General features: G+C 45.8%; 1 protein-coding gene across 1 annotated transcript in view; it reads left to right on the top strand.

Moving 5' to 3' along the window:
- Nucleotides 1–11,854, top strand: part of LOC125439452 (adhesion G protein-coupled receptor B1-like) — a 124,514-nt gene extending 112,660 nt beyond the window's left edge. The window contains 1 exon segment of the mRNA XM_048508555.1: nucleotides 10,405–11,854. Coding sequence (XP_048364512.1) covers nucleotides 10,405–10,602 — 198 coding nt within the window. The 3' untranslated portion in view covers nucleotides 10,603–11,854.
- Nucleotides 11,855–12,299: the final 445 nt, after the last annotated feature.

The raw sequence follows: 12,299 nt of genomic DNA, 5'->3' as shown, positions 1-12,299 counted from the left end.
GGAAGTGATAAAACAAACACTAGCGTAAGTCTTACTGCATCGTTTGCCTTGAGGAACCCCATAGACATCCCTTCCCGCCCAATGGCGCCATGACGCATGACTTCAAAGCACCTCTCTCCACTAGAAACTCCGCCCTTCCCCAGCCCTCGTGGTCACACATCCAGCACCCTCGGAATGCCTCCTTAACCCCAACCTGCACCCAACATCACCCAAAAGAGGACCCAGGGCATATCCATATACATTTCAAAAGCCTTGACTACATTTCTCCCAAACCATCCCTGACTCAAGGATTGCTTTTGCCAAGGCATTTCCCATCTTTCATGGTAGCATGTTGGCACACAATTTATTTTTCCCCTAATCCCAACACCAACCAATCATCCTTGAATGGATTAAAAATAAAACATTAGTGGAATGCTTGCAAGATATTCACAGCCTAATCTTGCCTGGGGGGAAGGCTGCCATAGACGTGGGACTGGGTTTTATGTTTTTGTACTGTGTTTCGATCATGACAGTATTCTTAGAGGTGGAAATTTAAGAGCATGCTCGTGCGTTCGGCTTGCTTCCCTGGATGGAATTACTGTGGGATTAGAAGAAATGGTTACTGTAGGAAGGGGGCAGGAGAGTCTGGGGTCTCTGGGAGCAGCAGTGGCGTAGGAGGTTAAGAGCTCGTGTAGGAACCGGGTTTGATTCCTAGCTCTGCCGCCTGAGCTGTGGAGGCTTATCTGGGGAATTCAGATTAGCCTATACACTCCCACACACACCAGCTGGGTGACCTTGGGCTAGTCACAACTTCTCGGAGCTCTCTCAGCCCCACCTACCTCACAGGGTGTTTGTTGTGAGGGGGGAAGGGCAAGGAGATTGTCAGCCCCTTTGAGTCTCCTGCAGGAGAGAAAGGGGGGATATGAATCCAAACTCTTCTTTTTCTTCTTCTTCTTCTTCTTTTCAATAAGGAACTCAGGACTGGTTCCTTGTACACATCACAGTCTTGAGCTGGACGTGCTTTGTAGAAGTTTCTGAACTTGAAATGGGAGTGCATGAAAAAGTCTCAGGGAAACACCCAGAGGTGGGATCCAGCAGGTTCTCACAGGTTCCCAAGAGTAGGTGACTAGCTATTTGTGTGTGCCGAGAGGGGGTTACTGATTGGTGATTTTGCCACATGATTTCTGCCTTAGTTATGCCCCTCCTCTCTGCAGTAGCGCACAGAACTTGAAGCAGTCTAGCGGGAGGTGCAGTGGCGTGCGTGGCAGCCTGCGCCTGCGTGCATTCGTTTCCCGCCCAAGGACCGGCGCAGTGGCTGCGTCCTTGCCACAGCCCCACCCAGGAATGCCCCGCCCCAGAATGCCTGGCCATGCCCCCATCGTGTCCTGCCCAGCCCCATTGGCGCTACGCCACAGTTTGAATCCCACCACCATGGGAACCTGTTACTAAATTTTTTGGATCCCATCACTGGAAACACCCCTTTCTGCCCTGCTTTATTTTTTGGGACATCACAGGGCCTGTTCCTACAGGTGAAGCAGTAGAAGCATATGTAACCGTTTTTAAATTTGGTCGTCAATCTGTTCGATTAGTGGGTGTGCCCTAAAGTCAGGTAAGTGGCTGCATATCAGAGCCATACAGCACAACTAGAAACAATTCCACTGGCACATTTGCCCGACTGATCAGGCAACAAGATGGGACTCAAGAAATAGTCCTAAATAAATGCCGTTGCTGGTTTGCCTTGTATGCAGCCGGTATTGCCAGGTGCTTCTCTAACACTTAACAATGAAGGAGGCCAACTAGGTGATGTCACCCTGATTCCATAGCAGCTTATAAAGTCAGTCTAGAAGGAGAATCACAAAAGTCATCGGGGCATATCTACATCCGATCCCAAGAACGTGTGTTTATTTTACTGGTTTGTTTTACTTGTATGCCGGCCTTCCCAACCTGGGCTCAAGGTGGCCTTCAACGTATTACAGCAATGAAAACATAAATTACAATTAAAATCTCTGATGGTGGTTAGCCCCTTCTCCTGAAATAGTCTAAATACTAAACCTGAAGCTATCTTATAGGAATGGAAATCCAAAACCTAGAAAAAGGAGCGGAAGTTCAGAGGGAGGTCAGTTGAATGATGAAAATTGTGATTGATTCAGCTATATGCTTGCCGGAACATCTCTGTCTTCTAAGTCCTGCAGAATTGGGCTAAATCCCACAAGGTCTTGGTCTCACTAGACAGAGAGTTCCACCAGGTTGGGACCAGGAACAAAACATCCCTGGCTCTGGTCAAGGGTATTCGGACGTCTTTTGGGCTAGGTACACTAGTAGAATGTTACTCACTGATTGCAGCATCCATCAATTGCCTTCACTGGGCAGAGCAACCAGATAACATGAAACTGACGACAGAGAAAGACTCATCTGCAAAGCTAACAGCCTCCCATCCAAGTGCTGACCTTGCCGACCATCCCAGATCAAGCCTCCCTTGTGTAAATCAAACCCATGAATCTCCGTTCGGGCCCCATGTTCTATCTCCTCGTGCCAAACTTCCAATATGTACACATGTTCTAATATTCTTTGTGCGTCCATTCAAATAAATAATATAAAACTGGGGGGGGGGTCGAGAGCAGCCATGAAAATGAAGTAGTAGGCTTGAAGATTCAGGTGCGCCGAATTCCAGATTCATCCTGAATCTGGGCACATTTGGGCATATTCAAGCCAAAATTGGCCCAAATGTGTCCTGCCGAATATGAACGAATCTGAATGCAAGACATTCAAGCTTTTATTTTGAAGGGTTTTGCAGGGGTTACGTTTTGGCCTGCAGGAGTGCATCTTTGAAGCTAGTGGCACCAACATTTCATCCGGAGTCTGTCCTGATGATGTCACCCAGGTTTGGTGAAGTTTGGTTCATGGGGGCAAAAGTTATGGACCCCCAAAGTGGGTGCCCCCATCCTTGAAAGTCTGGTGCCTCTATCTTAAAAAATGTGCAGCCTGCACAGAAATTCCACATTGGGTACAATGGAGCCAAGGCACTGCAGATCAGAGAATCTTGGTCAATTTCTTGGGGTGTCTATCAGGAGTGCATTTTTAAAGCTAAGGGCACCAACATTCCAGGGTATCAACCAGAGACTGTCCTGATGAGACCACCTGGGTTTGGCGAAGATTGGTTCAGGGGGGCCAAACCTATGGACCCTCAAAGAAGTAGCCCCATCTCCAGTTAGCTCCCATTAGAAACAATGGGGAAAGGGGCACCCCCAGTACCAAACTTCTCCAAACTTGGTTGGTATCATCAAGTGAGTCTCCAGATGTTACCTGGAAATTTAGGTGCTGCTAGCTTTAAAAATGTCCCCCTTGCAGGCACAAACATGAAAAAACACACCAAAATACCAAAAAAAATCAGATGGAGCCGAATTTTTTGCATACACCTGAATATTCGAGTATATTCAAATATGTCATTTGTCTTATAAAATTATCTGTATGCCTGAATAAATCCAAATCCAAATTTTACCGAATTTCTAAGGTTTTGACCAAGCCTATGAAGTAGACCAAAATCAGTGATAACTTGAACAGATGCTCCATCAATCAGTCTTTATTACTATCGTAGACCAGCATAAAGTATATAAGATACACTTAAAAAGATAAAATATATTTAAACTTTAAATATCTCAAAGAATCTACTGGCAGAAGAAAACTGGCAATGCAAAAAAGGAATAGGTACATAAAAGACAGGGAAAACAAATGTAAATATTAAAAGGAAGCAAGTTGTAAGAGAGCAATAAAATTGGCAGATAAATGAAGATAACTCTTACAATATTTTGCACTCTAGTAAGACAACCTTAGTATTCATTAAGCCTGTTTTATAGTACAGACTGTCCTGTGATGTACTTCAAGTATTGCTACACAAAACCTGGCAACACTGTATGTTATATCAGGAATGGGATCTGTAAGCAGCGGAGAAATATAAAATTGTCTTTCATGACCTGGAACTCTATGTAGCAGTTGCAAGATAGAACTAGTACATATTTTCTTATAATACTGACATATTAGCAGAATAGATGTGATCCAAGCAGAGCAGATGTGATCCAAAAGAATTTTTAAAATGTATTGTCGAAGGCTTTCACGGCCGGAATCACTTGGGTGCTGTGTGGCTTCCGGGCTGTATGGCCGTGTTCTAGCAGCATTCTCTCCTGACGTTTCGCCTGCATCTGTGGCTGGCATCTTCAGTGGATCTGATGTTGGGAAAGCAAGTGGAGTATCTATATCTGTTGGAGTGTCCAGGGTGGGTGGAGTATATATATCTGTTGCAGTGTCCACCCACAATAGATTTTCTATTTCAGGCCAGTATGTCTAACCTCTGAAACTGGGAAATTTGAGAGAACTGTGATCTCAGCTATATTTACATAACAATAAGAGATAGCTGAAGAGCCACGTGGCATAGTGGTTAAGTGCTTGCACTGCCACTCACACGGTCAGAAGTTCGAGCCCCCTGTGGGTCAGATATCCTGGCAGCTGGCTCATGGTCAACTCAGCCATCCATCCATTTCTTGGTCGGTAAATGAGTACCTAGCTCATAGCTAGGGGGTAAAGAATAGCCGGGGAAAGCAATGGCAAACTACCCCACAAAAGAGGCTTGCCTGTAAAATCACTGCTTGCAGTGGTACCCCAGGGTGGGACACGACTGAAAGGGAAACTTTACCTTTAAGAGATAGCTCATCCAGCTACCCCTTTATCACCGGGTGAGTACGTGATGATCAGCACACAGGAATAGTCCATCACAAATCCAGAGCTGTCATTTCTGATTGTTATTGACTTTGCTCCTGCATTTAGCAAGCAAATCAATTTCCTGTGCGCCTAACAGAAAAGAACAGGCTCCATTGTATTGTCGAAGGCTTTCAAGGCCGGAATCAATTGGCTATTGTGGGCCATTTCTCAGGCTGGTTGTGCCGTGATCTGGTAGTTTGTGCTCTTTGTAAGACGAACTGAAACTACCTAGTTCTTCAGCAGAGAAAAACAAAATGCAGCAGAGTTTTATAAAAAGGAGTTATCCTTTAATAAAGTTCCAAATATAAAAAAGTCAGGCTACAAAAATATATATTTACAAAAAGAGGAAAACAAAATAGTCATGTGCTAAAAAGCACTGGCGAGCAAACAAGTTATTATTATTATTATTATTATTATTATTATTATTATTATTATTATTATTATTATTATTATTATTATTATTATTATTATTATTATTATTATTATTAATTACATTTAGTATACCGCCCTATCCCCGAAGGGCTCAGGCCAGTGTACGGATAAAACATCAGCTAAAAACATACATATAATTAAAACAACAGTAATATCTTAAAACATCGCCCGTGCCCTTACGAAACCCTCCTAATGCGAAATAATGGGTCCTGATGGTATTAGGGCCCATGGGGGTAAAGAAGAGGGGGTAGGGGCACCCTCAGCAGCCGGTCTCTCCAGAGGCCCAGTGGAACAACTCAGTCTTACAGACCCTGCGGAAATCCCCAAGGTCCCGCAGGGCCCGGACAGTTGGAGGGAGAGTGTTCCACCAGGCCGGCGCCAGAGCCGTGAAGGCCCTGGCTCGAGTGGAGGCCAGCCGCATCATTGAGGGGCCGGGGACCTCCAGTAAATTGGCCTCTGCTGAGCGCAGAGGTCGAGTTAGGACATATAGGGTAATGCAGTCCCAAAGGTACGAGGGTCCCAGGCTGCGCAAGGCCTTAAAGGTCAACACCCACACCTTGAAGATGATTCGGAATTCAACCGGGAGCCAATGCAGGCAGCGCAACACAGGTTGAATATGCTCTCGAAATAAGCAAACAAGGAAAAAATACATCAGCATAGCACAGCATACAATAATGCAGCATAAAAACATGGAGGAGAGCAAAAGGAGAAGGAAAAAGGAGTGTGGAGCAGGGAAGGCTATACCATAATATGCAGACATTGAAGGTGACCTTCAATCAACAAATTAACTACCCAGCTGTCCAGCATTTCACCTGCACCTGTGGCTGGCATCTTCAGAGGTATGTCACGGTAAGATACGTCTCACCATGATGTGCCACTGAAAATGGCAGCCGTAGTTGCGAGTGAAACGTTAGATGCAAAAACTACCAGACCACAGTCACACAGTCCAGAAAACCCACAACAGACAAAAGACTCCGTCATTTTCAGCACCTACTTACCTAAGGGCTGTCAAGTCATTACCGACTTACATTGACTCCGGAAAGGGTCTTTCAAGGCAAGTAAGATGCAGAGGTGGTTTGCCATTGCCTTCCTCTCTAGAACCTTCCATGGTGGTCTCCCGTCCAACTACGGACCCTGCTTGGCTTCCTCTAGCAAGGGTCTTTCAAGGCAAGTGAGAAGCAGAGAGGGTTTGGCATCATCGCCTTCCTCCGCAATGTCTTCTTTGGTCCTGCATTCTCTTTTCCCTCTGGATTGACCCTGTTGTTACTTCACTACTCAAAGATAAGAACTTAATTAAAAGAGATTCCACCTAAACATTAGGAAGAACTTCCTGACCGTCAGGGCTGTTCGACAGTGGAATTCACTGCCTCAGAGTGTGGTGGAGGTTTTTAAAGGGCGATTCCGCACACAAGTAAAATAGGTTCGACCCAGTTCCCTGAGAAGGGTTCTAACCTAGGTCGAAGCCATTGTTGTTCCCCACTGCAACCAGCTTGAACCCAGCTCGGAGGGCGGAATCATCCTGTGCCTCTTCGTCGCTCTGTTCCAATTGGCTACTGTTCTACGGCCATGTTCCGTCTATCCCCATACACGTTATAAAAAAAACTGCCACAGGAATGGAGGGACGAAGGTGGCATTTTTTGATTGGCCGATTACATTGGTACGCCGAAATTGTGCGCCGTTTGTGATTGGCTGAATGGGGGACTCCTGGCACCAGAGATTCTGCACTTCACTGGAATCAAGCTGAGTTCGAGCGGGGTTCCCTGAAAAAGTAGTAGTTCCCAACTGGACTCAGAAATTTGACCGTTAACACGGGGCGAAACTGGTACAAAACCACGTCGATCCCAGTGGTTGTGCGGAGCACTTAGGTCGAACGCAGCTCGAACTTAGGTTGATAACCCAAGTGCAGAATCGACCAAAGAGAAGCTGGAGGGCCATCTGTCGGGAGTGCTTTGATTGTGTGTTCCTGCATTGCAGGGGGTTGGACTGGATGGCCCTTGTGGTCTCTTCCAACTCTATGATTCTAAGTTGATGGACATTTGGAAACCCTTCATAAACTTCATAAACAAAAAAAATCAATTGATGACTAATGGTTTGCAAGCAGTCACCTGTGAGGATGTATGTCTTCAGGCCCAGCTTGGGGCTTCGTGTCAGCTGATTGGCTACTGGTGGAGACAGGATGTTGGACTAGATGGACAGCCGGTCTGATCCAGGAAGGCTGCTCTTGTGCAGGTCTTCATTCAGCAAATTCTGGAGTCTGGTTGTTCTGAACACCATGAATCAACTTAGCTGTTAGACGTTTGCAAATTTGAATCGGGCGTAATTCAGTAGAGGTAGGTGTTGTAAGGGAGGGAAGCAGCATGGGATAACCTCATCTCATCAGAAGCTAAACGGGGTTGGTACTTGGACGAGAGACCGCCAAGGAAGTCTCTGCTTTTTACTTTCCTTGGAAACCCCCCTGCTGGGGTCGCCATAAGTTGGTCACAACTTGACAGCACTTACAAGTGTCGGTACTGTAAGGAAAGGAGTCTTTCGTTGGGGTGCTGTGTGGTTTCCAGGCTGTATGGCCGTGTTCTAGCAGCATTCTCTCCTGACGTTTCGCCTGCATCTGTGGCTGGCATCTACCACAGATCTACCACTATGCCAGACTGCACAGAGAAGCCATTGAAATTCACAAGCATGTGGACAACTTCAACCGGAAGGAAGAAACCATGAAAATGAACAGAATTTGGCTGCCGGTGTTGAAAAACTCTAGAATCAAGACAGTGACCAATCAGCTCCACACAAACACAGGACAACTATAGACAATATCAATCAAAGGAAATAAAGACCAGGATACTTCTATTTAGATTCATTCACCTATTGACCTTGCTATCTTCATTGTTACTCCCAGGCTACAAACTTCCTTGTGACTCACATACCAGGCTACTCTTTTCAGAGGGCCTCACCTTTTTGACCTCACAGTATATATACTCCACTTGCTTTCCATTCCTACTATCAGATCCTCTGAAGATGCCAGCCACAGATGCAGGCGAAACGTCAGGAGAGAACGCTGCTAGGACACGGCCATACAGCCCGGAAACCACACAGCACCCCAGTGATTCCGGCCGTGAAAGCCTTCAACAATACATTGAGCCTTTTGTTGTTAGGCAGATAGAAAATTGATTGGTTTGCTGAACTCTGGAGCCAAGTCAATAATGATAAACGATAGCTCGGGATTCATGACGGGCGATACTCGTGTGCAGATCGTCACGCAGTTGTCCGCTGATGAACCTGCAGCTATGCGAGCCATCCCATCTCATCAAGTAAATGTGATGGAGATTACTGCCCTGTCTAATCTAACAAAGTGGCTCTCTTCAGATCAACTGACTGGGCCGCTTTTTTTGTTCTTTCAGATTGCACCCATTGTGTTGGTCAGGGGTTTGGGTCTCCCTCATTTTCATTGCTGGTCTTGATGGGGGTTTTTCTCCCTTTTTGCATCATTAACCTATAACTGGTGCAGGGAGAATGTTAGGCCCTTTCCGCATGGGAAAAACAGCGCCCTGGGGACGGCAAAAATGCAGTCCCCAGGGAGCTGTTTGCATGGGGGGCGCAGCTGCATCGCAGCCGCGCCACCCTCACGCCTCCCCAGCGGCACGAAGCCGCTGTTTCCCGACCTTGCTTCCCCAGCAAGGTGTTTGGGAAACAGCAGCTTCCAGTCACTGCCGTGCGAACGGCAGCGGCTGGAAGGTGCCATTCCCTCTCCCCTTTCCCAAACACCTCACCGTGTCCTCTGGTGCATCGCACAGGACAGGGGACATGCTCCCCCCACCCTGCAACTTCCGAGCTGTTGCGCAATCTCAAAATAATTCCAGGGTAGGGGGTGCAAGAAACTCTGTAGCAGTAAACACATTCTGTCTCAGGGAACTATATGAATTTACATGCAAATGTAGATTAACATGGACCTTGTTTGAAATATCAACCTGTGTGGATGGATTTGTTGTGAATCGTGAAGCTTTTATTCAAGCAAGCTTCCCTCTGCAGAGTTTGTGAACAATTTTCCTTCCTTCCTTCCTTCCTTCCTTCCTTCCTTCCTTCCTTCCTTCCTTCCTTCCTTCCTTCCTTCCTTCCTTCCTTCCTTCCTTCCTTCCTTCCTTCCATGCTCTATGACACACGTGTCAAACTCGCGCCCTGCCAGATGTTATGGACTACAGTTCCCATCACCCTCCTAATGCATGATGCTGGCAGGGGATGCTGGGAACTGTAGTCCATAACATCTGAAGGGCCACGAGTTTGACACCTATGCTCTATGAGGAGTGGCTTAGAAAGCTAGGTACGTTTAGTCTAAGGGTTGACATGACACCCATGTTTAAATATTTGAACACATGTCATGTTGAAGAGGGAGCAAACTTGTTTTCTGCTGCTCCAGAGATTAGGGCAAGGAACAGTGGATTCAAAGCAGAGGAAAAGAGATTCCACCTGAACATTAGGAAGAACTTCCTGACGGTAAGGTCTGTTTGACAGGAGAGTATGCTGTCTTGGAGTGTGGTGGAGTCTCCTTGTTTGGAGATTTTTAAACAGAGGCTGAATGGCCATCTGTTGGGAATGCTTTGATTGTGTGTTCCTGCATGGCAGGGGGTTGGACTGGATGGCCCTTGGGGTCTCTTCCAACTTTATGATGCTTTTCTTTCTTTCTTTCTTTCTTTCTTTCTTTCTTTCTTTCTTTCTTTCTTTCTTTCTTTCTTTCTTTCTTTCTTTCTTTCTTTCTTTCTTTCTTTCTTTCTTTCTTTCTTTCTTTCTTTCTTTCTTTCTTTCTTTCTTTCTTTCTTTCTTTCTTTCTTTCTTTCTTTCTTTCTTTCTTTCTCAAGAGCATATTTGTCACCAATGCAAACTATTTTAAATCAACTGTCCAGCTGAAGCCAGCCCAGGGTGGGGAAAAATTATTTATTTATTTATTTCATATTTAATTATTTTTATCATATTTATAGCCCTCCCTATCCTGGAGATTTGGGTTGGGAGCCTGGCGAGGGTGGGCTTTGGAGGATGTAAAGGACCTCAGTGGCATATTATGGTGTGCACCGGCCGAAGCAGCCATCTCCCTGAGGGGAATCGATCTCTGTCGTCTGGAGATCAGTTGTAATTTCCAGAGATCTCCTGGCTCTACCTGGAAATTGGCAGCCTTGCTTTGCCTTAGGATTAGACCTTGTGCCTTTGAACTCTCATCCATTTTTCTTTCTCTGTTTCCCTTCCCCCCTTTCTGTGCAGCAAGAGAAGCAGCCGACTCCCAACAAGAGACCCTGGGAAGGAATCCGAAAGGTCCACTCGCCCCCGGCGTGGGTTAAAAAGGACGCGGAGCCCGTGGCCCAGTCTCCCTTGGAACTCAAAACTGTAGAATGGGAAAAAACAGGAGCGACGATTCCTCTGGTGGGGCAGGACATTATTGACCTCCAGACGGAGGTCTGAAGAGGAAAAGAGACAAGAGACTCTTAGGGCGTCTTTTCCTCTCCCCCACTGGAAAACAAAACAGAATACGAAGCAGATAAGATTTTTTCAAGAAAAACAAAACAAATGGCACTGAGACGGAGAGAGCAAAACCTGACGGTTTCTTTTTGAAGCCTCGCTGTCCAAACAGAAGATAGTACGGAGTATTCTTGGTCTTGTTCTCTGCAGACAGAGTTTGGAGCAGTATTCCTTTGTAGAACGTAGTAACAGTAGGTGCACAACGAAATACCGTCTTTCCCAGGTAAGGAAAAAGGATTGGAGGGAAAGGGAGCAGTTTGGGGGGCGGGGACTGAGAAGCAAATGGGGAAAGGGGAGGAGTCTAGATTTTTTTTTAAAAAAAAAGATGACACTTTTAGTGGCAGAGGGTCATTTCCAAGAAGGTAAGGGTGGTTGAACGGTGGCAACGGATGTCGGCGAAGTAGCACTTGGGACGGGTGAGTCATCAGGAAAATATGCCCAGCAGTGGATGGCCAACGATTCCACTGGATCGCCTTCGACCAGCTGATTCTTCTCTAGGTGGTGGAAGGGAGAAAAATGGGCCCATCTCCCTTCCACTCCCTCAACACCACCCAGAAGAAACCGGAATTCGAGCTCTTCGGCTTCAGAATTCTCCTCTGCATCAAGCTGGCCTTCCCCAGCTGCCCTCCAATGAGCCAGCCCCAAGGACTCCACGTTGGGGCAACCGCGTGGGATGGGAGAGGGTGTCTCCATGGTGAATTCCTCAACATGTTCTTCTTCCATATTGGATTTTCTCAACTCTTCAACGAAAAAAAAAAGTGTGATGTACGATCAAGCGAGAGAGATCCTCTTAAGACAATTCCGATCCGCTCAACCTGTCTCCAGACAAAACAGCCTTGACTGGGGCGGGGAGGGTTTTAAAAATAAACAAAAACAAGAAAGAATGTAGGTCATCACATTGACTGTTAGTAGATCATAGACAAGCTCATGGCGGGCCTTTGTTCCAAGGGTCACATGGCCACATTTTTTTTGTTTCTTTGTTTTCAAAGACTCGATAACAACACCCTTCCCTCTTCACGCTTTTCCCAAAGCGGACAAGCCCCGGTCAACAGAGAAGTTGAGACTATGGAGAACATTGCCTTAGGACTTCGAGATAAACTGAAAAAAAAACATTGAGTAACATCCACTTGGGAAAAAAATCTATTTTTTTCTTCTTTTTTTCTTTTCTTCAATAAAAAGACAACTTGAAACCCTAGGGCTTTCCTTTCTTTGACTTGTGTCCTGCCAAACACCGTTCCGTACGTTAGTTTATGGGCAGATCTAATGGGCTGTGCCAGCTGCCCCCAGGGGAAAAGGCAAGGGGCGGCCATCTTGTTTTTCTTGTCCTTGGGTTGAAACGTGACCTTGCGTTGAGGAGTTAAGCATACTTCCTCCTCCATTACCTTGTTCCTTACTAAAAAGCTGTCCCCACAAACACTGGAATATGAACCACCATTTTTTAAAAACAGGGTCAACAACCCAATAAACGGATTTGTTTTTTAAAAATATTTTTATTGTATAGTTTGAAATAATCATTCTATTTACATCTTTCTGATATAATTTCCAAACAATACATTTTCCCTTTTTTTCCTTCCACCCTCCCCTAATATTATGTTTTACTTTTCTTTAACCAAACAGCAGTAAGTTCATTCGTTGTTGTC

Source organism: Sphaerodactylus townsendi, linkage group LG09, assembly GCF_021028975.2.
Source record: "Sphaerodactylus townsendi isolate TG3544 linkage group LG09, MPM_Stown_v2.3, whole genome shotgun sequence".
Taxonomy (NCBI): Eukaryota; Metazoa; Chordata; class Lepidosauria; order Squamata; family Sphaerodactylidae; genus Sphaerodactylus; species Sphaerodactylus townsendi.
Note: the sequence above shows the minus strand (reverse complement) of the source record. Positions and strands in the feature narration are given on the sequence as shown.